Genomic DNA, 8,731 nt, shown 5'->3' with positions numbered 1-8,731 from the left:
TGTAAAGAACCCGCCTCTGACATCCCCTCTATACTTTCCTCCAACCAGCTTAAAACTATGACCCCTCATGTCATTTTTGCCCTGGGAAATAGTCTCTGGCTATTGACTCTATCTATGCCTCTCATTATCTTGTATACCTCAATTAGGTCCCCTCTCCTCCTCCTTTTCTCCAATGAAAAAAAGTCCGAGCTCGGTCAACCTCTCTTCATAAGATAAGCCCTTCATAAGATAATCCACCTAGTGCTTTGCATAATTTTTAGCAAGATGTCTCCTTTTTTATAGTCCATTTCCTTTGAAATAAAGGCTGACATTCCATTTGGCTTCCCTATTATCTGCCAAACTTCTGTGTTAGTTTCTTGTGATTTATGCTCAAGCAGCTTCAAATCATCTGTGCTACAGCTTTCTGCAATATTTCTCCTTGTAAATAATAGTCAGCTCCTCTATTATTCCTGCCAAAGTGCATAACCTCACATTTTCCCACATTAAATTTCATCTGCCATGTTTTTCCCACTCACATAATCTGCTTATATCATATTGTAGAAATTTTGTGTCATCCTCATCACTTGTCTTCTCAATGATTTTTGTGTCATCCCCAAGCTTGGCAATAAACCATTCACTTCCCTCATCTGACTTGTTAATATATATTATCAGTAATTGTGGACCCAGCACTGATCCCATGGCACTCCACTATTTATCAAAATATCCCCTTATCTTAACTGTGTCTTCTGTTAATTAGCCAATTTTCTATTCATTTGAAAATACTAACTCCAAAACCGTGGGCTCTTATCTCATGAACAGCCTTAAGTGTGATGTTTTTTGAACACCTTTTGGAAACCAAGTATATTATATCCATTGCTTCCCCTTTATCTGTTTTGCTTGTTACATCCTCAAACATTTCTGGCCCACAAACTATCTGCATTTTTTTGTTGAGAGGAAGGATGTCACTCAGATTTCGGAAATGGCCCGGGATTGTGGAGTTAATGTTGAGGGAAGTGGTCGTGAGGGGACTTGGGCTGCAGCGACAGCTGAAGAGGGGAGTACTCAGCCAGGAGCTATTGAAGTCATTGCGGAGGGTGGGTTGTGAGGGATTTGGGCTTTGGACAAACCTCGTGAAGAACAGTGCGCTATCACAGTAATGAGGAAGCAGTGGGGAAGAGAATATTCACTCAGGGGACTTAATCTGTAAATGGCTACTAGACTCAAGTGGCAGGAAAAACTGCTGCTGTAGGGAAAACAAAATTGGGGACAATTTGTAGTGATGGGAATATTTGATGCAGTGACAGGAAGTTGGATTCTGTACAGCAAATGTTTTGACATGAAGCCATCCAAAGGTAGCTACTGACAAGGAGAGATCTGGATTTGAAGGTCACTTTTGGAATCGTTACCTTGATAAAGCTGACCACCAGCAAAGCAACAGAGTTGAGTGACAATACTCGGGTGCATAGAATCATGGAAAGTTAGCAGAGTGGTACTAACTGTAGTATGCCAGCCATGTGACAAGAGGGGCCCCAAGGAGTCAAAGTGCTGGGCTCGAGAAGCCCAGTGCTGCAAGTATAAGCAGTATTTTTTTGGCAGCAGTTGAAGTGGGAGGAGCGACTGCAAGGACCAGAGACCCGACGGGAAGGTAAATTTAAAGTAGAAAAACTTACCTCAAGTATAGGTGGGGCGCACGCTGAGCAGGAGCGGACATGGGACTGCTGGGTAAGTGAGTGTGGGATATAGGTAAAGCAGTATTACTTCTGCAACCCATAATTGCTTTTGTGAAGTAAATGAACTAATTTATACAATTGTATAATTGTTTCAGTCAAGAGCTGAGTTAGCTAAAGTATGCATACAGGAATTAAACTATGTGAAGGAAATACATAATTGCTTTTGCGTTAGCTAAAATGTGCATACTAGAATGAAACGTGCTGCAAACAATGGAAGATGTTACAAACAAATAGATAAGGTGTAAAAAGAGCATTGAGTTATGCCAACTCGGCATATTGCCCTCATGTAGGCACTAAAATGAGCCAAGGTAGCTGCAAATAAGGGATAGGGTAAATAAGAGTGAGGGTCACCCAGCTTGGAGTAGGGGGAGAAGTAAACAAGGGTGGGGCACAGCTGGGCAGGGGCAGAACACAATAAGGAATAGTGATAGGTTTGAAGGCCAATGAGGTAAATGGGGAAGTACCGAGAGAGACTCAATTAAACTGTATAAATTGTGGGGTAATTTTGCATCGGTGTGTCTACTTGTTAGATACCTGTCTTGCAAGAATGTTTCAATAAAACTCGCTGCTTCAGAATTTGACTCGGACTGAAATTTATTGATATGTGAGCTTTGTTTCTCACATAAGGCATTATATTTGGGCGGTTCCTTTACTCGAAACATTACTCGGGTAGTGTCTCTCATCCATCCTCCTCTTCTAACCAAAAATAAAGTTTCTGTGTGCCGGATTGGTAAGTGGACTCGTCTTTTTTCAGTTCTCAGTAGTCTCAGTGGGAATGTTGGTTAGGGCAGTTGAGTGTTCCTCCTGCATGTGGGAGGTAAGGGGCACCACTAGGGTCCATACTGACTGGATCTGTGGGAAGTGCACCCAACTCCAACTCCTCAAAAACCGCATTAGGGAACTGGAGCTGGAGCTGGATGAACTTCAGATCATTCAGGAGGCGGAAGGGATTATTGAGGGGAGTTACAGGGAGGTAGTCACACCTCAGGTACAAGAAGAAGGCAGATGGGTTACTGTCAGGGGACGGAAAGGGAACTGGCAGTCAGTGCAGGGATCCCCTGTGGTCGTTCCCCTCAATAACAAGTATACTGTTATGGACACTGTTGGGGAGGACAACTTACCAGGGGTAAGCCATGGGGTACAGAGCTCTGGCACAGAGTCTGTCAGAGTTGCTCAGAAGGGAAGGGGGAAGAGGAGTATAACATTAATCATTGGGGACTTCATTGTTAGGGGGGCAGATAGGATGTTCTGTGGGAAAGAGAGAGACTCATGGTTGGTGTGTCGCCTCCCAGGTGCCAGGGTTCATGACATCTCTGATCCTGTTTTTGGGATTGCTGAGGGGGAGGGGGAGCAGCCCCAAGTCCTGGTTCACAAAGGCACCAAAGACATAGGTAGGAAGAGAGATGGGGATTTCAGGGAGAAATTCAGGAAGCTAGGGTGGAAGCTAAGTGCTAGAACAAACAGATTTGTTAACTCTGGTTTGTTGCCGTGCCATGTGCTAGTGAGGCAAGGATTAGGGAGAGGGAGAAGTTGAACACATGGCTTCAGGGATGGTGCAGGAGGGAGCATTTTGGATTCCTGGATAATTGGAGCTCTTTCTGGGGTGGTTGGGACCACTACAAACAGGATGGTCTTCACCTGATCCATAGGGGTACCAATATCCTGGGGGGGGGGGAGGATATTCGCTCATGCTCTTCGGGTGAGTTCAATCTAATTCAGCAATGGGAGGGGAACCTAAATCGCAATTTGAATATACGGGAAGTTGAGAGTAGTGAAGTCAGAAATAGGGTTTCAAGGTCGCAAGTGGGCACCGACAAGCAGGAAGTTGGTTTGAAGTATATCTATTTCAATGCCAGGATCATCTGGAATAAGGTGGGTGAACTTACAGCTTGGGTTGGTGCCTGGGACTTCAATGATGTGGCCATTTTGGAGACATGGGTAGAACAGGGACAGGAATGATTGTTGCAGGTTCTGGGATTTAAGTGCTTCAGTAAGAACAGAGAAAGTGGTAAAAGAGGGAGTGGTGCAGCACTGTTAGTCAAGGACAGTATTAGGGTTGCAGAAAGGACGTTTGATGACTCATCTTCTGAGATAGTATGGGCTGAGGTTAGAAGCAAGAGAGATCACCCTGTTTGGAGTTTTCTCGAAGCCTTGGTGGAGTGGGAGGGGGTATTGAAATGTTGAGCTACAGGGTGGTTAGGTTGGTTGGTCCTGGTGTCCCAGAGGTGTTCTCTGAAACGCTCCGCAAGTAGCCGGCCTGTCTCCAGCACTGTTAGTCAAGGACAGTATTAGGGTTGCAGAAAGGACGTTTGATGACTCATCTTCTGAGGTAGTATGGGCTGAGGTTAGAAGCAAGAGAGATCACCCTGTTTGGAGTTTTCTCGAAGCCTTTGAATAGTTCCAGAGATGTAGAGGATAGGTTTCCAAAGATGATTGGCGATCGAAGCTAAGTGACAGGGTCATTGTTATGGGGGACTTAAACTTTCCAAATATCGACTGGGAATACTATAGTTCAAGTACTTTTGATAGGTCAGGGAAGAGATGCGGTGGAGGGCATCGTCGACCACGTCGGGGGGGAAATTGCGGTCCCATTGTTATGGGGGACTTAAACTTTCCAAATATCGACTGGGAATACTATAGTTCAAGTACTTTTGATAGGTCAGTTTTTGTCCAATATGTGCAGGAGGGTTTCCTGACACGGTATGTAGGCAGTTCAACAAGGGGTGAGGCCACATTAGATTTGGTACTGGGTAATGAACCCGGCCAGCTGTTAGATTTGGAGGTAGGTGAACACTTTGGTGATAGTGACCACAATTCAGTATGTTTACTTTAGCGATAGAAAGGGCAAGTGTTATTGATGGGAGAAAGGCAATTGTGATGCGATTAGAATCACAAGATTTAGAATGCACAGGATGGAGAAAGAAACTGCAGGGGATGGGCACAACTGAAATGTGGAGCTTATTCAAGGAACAGCTACCTTGGGTCCTTGGTAAGTATGTACCTGTCAGGCAGGGAGGAAGTTGGCGAGCATTATAGGAAGGATGCGAACGTTTTGGAAAGGGTTCAGAGGAGATTTACCGGACGTTGCCTTTTATGCAGGGATGGTCTTTGAGGAAAGGCTGTGGGAACTGAGACTGTTTTTGTTCGAGAGAAAAAGTTTGAGAGGTGACTTAATTGATACATATAAGATAATCAGAGGGTAAGATAGGGTGGACAGTGAGAGCCTTTTTTCTCAGGTGGTGATGACTAGCATGAGGAGCCATAGCTTTAAATTGAGGGGTGAGAGATATAGGACAGATGTCAGAGGTAGGTTTGTTACTCAGGGAGTAGTCATGGTATGGAGCGCACTGCCTGCAACAGTAGTAGACTCACCAACTTTAAGGGCATTTAAACAGTTGTTGGATAAACATATGGATGAATATGGAATAGTGTAGGTTAGATGGGCTTCAGATTGGTTTCACAGGTCGACATAACATTGAGGGCCGAAGGGCCTGTACTGCGCTGTGATGTCCTATGTCCTATGTTCCATAAGCGAGTGGGGTACATTGTCTGAAGTTGGTGGGTACAGGAGATAATTCAGAGGAAAAGAGATAAGGTACATGCCACCAGCCAAGGAGTAGATCAGGAGTCAGGTAGGTCTGTAGGAGAATCAGAAGGTCCAGAGGCTGCTGGGTTTCAGTTAAACATCTTGTTGTTGGGGGATGATGCGTATTGTTTTTGGTTCATCTAAAATGAGAGCAGAAGGCAATAAAGATGATTCCCTCATTAATACATTGGGACAAGTTAACGGCACTAACATTGAAGTCTGCAAAGACTACACTACAGACATTCATGGAACAAGTGGTGCCACTGAAGGTGTAGGTATGGGTAAAGTACAGCTGAAGGACCACTGTGCTGAACTGCCCATGTATGTAGTAAAAGGCAACCACCCAGCATTATTTCGATACTCCCGCTTATAAAACTTAAGGTTAAGTTGGGGTGTGATTATTAAGCTAGAGACACAAAAACAAGTTTTCAAGAGATTTTGTCCAGTTACAAAGGTTTCTTCAAGGGATCCCTGAAGGAAGTGAAAGCAGTAGAAATCAATCTTCCGTTAAAGCGGAAAGCTTATCTAAAGAGTTTGAAGGCACGACCAGCACTGTACACCACATTGTCTAAAATGGAGGTGGAACTGGAATGGCTGGTGAATTTGGGAGAGTTGGAACCAGTAACCACCAGTGAATGGGCCACTCTAATCATTCCTGTCTTAAAAACAGATGGTGTGAGGAAAATAGATGGTGATTTTAAGGTCACAGCCAACCCAGCCCTGTGTGTGGATCAATACTCACTTCCATTCATTAAAGACCTGTTCAGTAGAGTGGCTGAGGGCTAGAAATTCTCAGAAATTAATCTGTCACATGTCTACTTGCAGATGGGGCTTGCCAAGGAGTCCCAGCCGCCACTGGCGATAATGACATACATGGAACTGTTCCACTACAAGTAACTTCCTTTTGACATCATGTCAGTGCCAGCTCTATTCCAGAGGGCCACGAACCAAATTTTGAGTGGATTGCCTGGTATCCAGTGTTATCTAGATGATATTTTGGTTACTGGATCCTCCAAAGAGGAGCATGTGAAAACCTAAAAGAAACCATAAAATGATTTCAGGAGCATGACCTATGAGTAAAAATGGAGAAATGCAAGTTTTCAAAATACTCCATACAGTACCTGAGCCATGTAATCGATAGCAAGGGACAATTCAAGGTACCCATGAAGATAGAGGCTATAATGGAGGCCCCTTGACCAGAAAATATGTCTCAACTGAGATTGTTCTTGAGACTTGTAAATTACTGTTGCAAGTTCATATCTAATCTGTGCTAAACTGAGCTAAATCAGTTGCAGGGGAGATGATATCCATGGAATATGAGGTGGCTTCCCGGAAAGTGAAGCAAGCCTGAAGTGTTGACTCACTTTGAGAAAACAGCCCCAAGTGCCTCAGTCTTTCCTCATACGATTTTTCTTCCATACCAGGCAACATCCTGGTAAACCTCCTCTGCCCCCGTTCCAATGCCTCCACATCCTTCTTATAGTATGGCGACCAAAACTGCACACAATATTCCAGATGCGGCCGTACCAGAGTCTTATACAACTGCATCATGACCTCAGGACTCCGGAACTCAATTCCTCTACCAATAAAAGCCAGTACGCCATATGCCTTCCTCACCGCACTATTTACCTGGGTGGCAACTTTCAGAGATCTGTGTACATGGACACCAAGATCCCTCTGCTCATCCACACTGCCAAGTATCCGACCATTAGCCCAGTACCCCATCTTTTTGTTATTCTTCCCCAAGTGAATCACCTCGCACTTAGCTACATTGTATTCCATCTGCCACCTTTCTGCCCAGCTCTGCAGCTTCTCTATATCCTGCTGTAACCTGCCACATCCTTCCTCACTGTCAACAACTCCTCTGACTTTCGTATCATCCGCAAACTTGCTTACCCAACCTTCTAACCCCTCTTCCAGGTCATTTATAAAAATGACAAACAGCAATGGTCCCAAAACAGATCCTTGCGGAACACCGCTAGTGACGGCACTCCATGAAGAAACTTTGCCATCAACTACTACCCTCTGTCTTCTTCCATCCAGCCAATTCCTAATCCCAACCTCCAACTCACCCTCAATGCCATATCTCCGTATTTTCTGCAGTAGCCTACCATGGGGAACCTTATCAAACGCCTTACTAAAATCCATATATACCACATCTACCGCTTGCCCCTCATCCACCTCCTTCGTCACCTTTTCAAAGAATTCAATAAGGTTTGTGAGGCACAACCTGCCCTTCACAAAACCATGCTGACTATCCTTTCACACATGTACTTTCACACATCTTACTAAATGGAAAGGAAAGACCCATTGTTTTTGCATGGACCTCATGAACAAAGATGGAGGAGAGCTATGCCCAAGGGGAAAAGGAAGGAATGTGCATTTGATTTAGTTTTAAGCAGTTCACCCAACTCCTTTTTGGCAGGCACTTTGTGTGACTGACTCACCACAGGCCACTAACCTCCATTGTTTGCCTGCATAAGGGATTACCATCAATGGTGGCTGCACACCTGTAGAAATGGGCTCTGACTCTGTCAGCCTCCTCATATGTGATCAAATACAGACAGGCAGAGAAGCAGATGCTTTGTCATGGTTTTCCCTACAGGAAATAAGAATGTCCCCGACTAGAACCTGAAAATTATGTACTCTTCCCAGGAAACAAGGTCCCAGTGTCAGTGAGACAGGTGTGGAATGCTACCCAGAATGACTCAGTCTTGAGTCTAGTGGTGGACATAGATGTGCAGGTCAGGTGGATTGGCCATGTTAAATTGCCCATTGTGTTAAGTGTGTTAGTCAGAGAGAAATGGGTTTGGGTGGGTTACTCTTTGCAAGGTCAGTGTGCACTTGTTGGGCCAAATGGCCTATTTCCACACTGTAGGGAACCTAATCTCATAGGCTTGACAGGAAGAACTTGTTGTTAAAAACTGCTCACAAGCATGCCCTTACCTGCCCAGGAGGTGGGAGTTGTCTGTATTGGATGGGTGTTTAATGTGGGAAATGAGATTTGTTATCCTTCCCCTATTAAGAGGAAAGGTGCTGGAACAAGTACACAAAGGGTACTCTGGCTTGGTGTTAATGAAGGAGATAGTGAGGACTGCAGATGCTGGAGATCAGAGCTGAAAATGTGTTGCTGGAAAAGCACAGGAAGCAAAAATTATGGAGGAGGTGGAGGGCGTGGGTGGTGTCCCGAACGTAGGTGGGGAGTTCTTGGACTAAGGGGGACAGGACCATGTCAAGGTATGCAGAGATGCATTCGGTGGAGCAGGTTTGTGGATTTTGGGCAGGAGGTAGAAACGGGCGGTGCGGGGTTGTGGGGCTATGAGGTTGGAGGCGTTGGATGGGAGATCCCCTGAGGTGATGAGGTTCTGGATGGTCTGGGAGATGATGGTTTGGTGGTGGGAGATGGGGTCATGGTCAAGGGGGCAGTAGGAGGAGG

At 45.1% G+C, this 8,731-nt stretch overlaps 1 protein-coding gene across 2 annotated transcripts in view; it reads right to left on the bottom strand.

The window, feature by feature from the left end:
• The window catches only part of LOC122541328 (butyrophilin subfamily 3 member A1-like), a 109,338-nt gene that overhangs the window by 49,916 nt on the left and 50,691 nt on the right, over nucleotides 1–8,731 (bottom strand). The window contains exon 2 of one of the 2 annotated variants that reach the window (XM_043677994.1): nucleotides 6,038–6,329. The exons of the other annotated variant lie outside the window; for it this stretch is intronic. Within the exon in view, the coding sequence (XP_043533929.1) occupies nucleotides 6,038–6,047 (10 nt within the window). The 5' untranslated portion in view covers nucleotides 6,048–6,329. The remainder of the gene's footprint in view (nucleotides 1–6,037; nucleotides 6,330–8,731) is intronic. 2 annotated transcript variants of the gene reach the window in all.

Source organism: Chiloscyllium plagiosum, chromosome 37, assembly GCF_004010195.1.
Source record: "Chiloscyllium plagiosum isolate BGI_BamShark_2017 chromosome 37, ASM401019v2, whole genome shotgun sequence".
Classification (NCBI taxonomy): Eukaryota; Metazoa; Chordata; class Chondrichthyes; order Orectolobiformes; family Hemiscylliidae; genus Chiloscyllium; species Chiloscyllium plagiosum.
The sequence above is the reverse complement of the archived record's forward strand: the minus strand, read 5'-3'. Positions and strand labels throughout refer to the sequence as shown.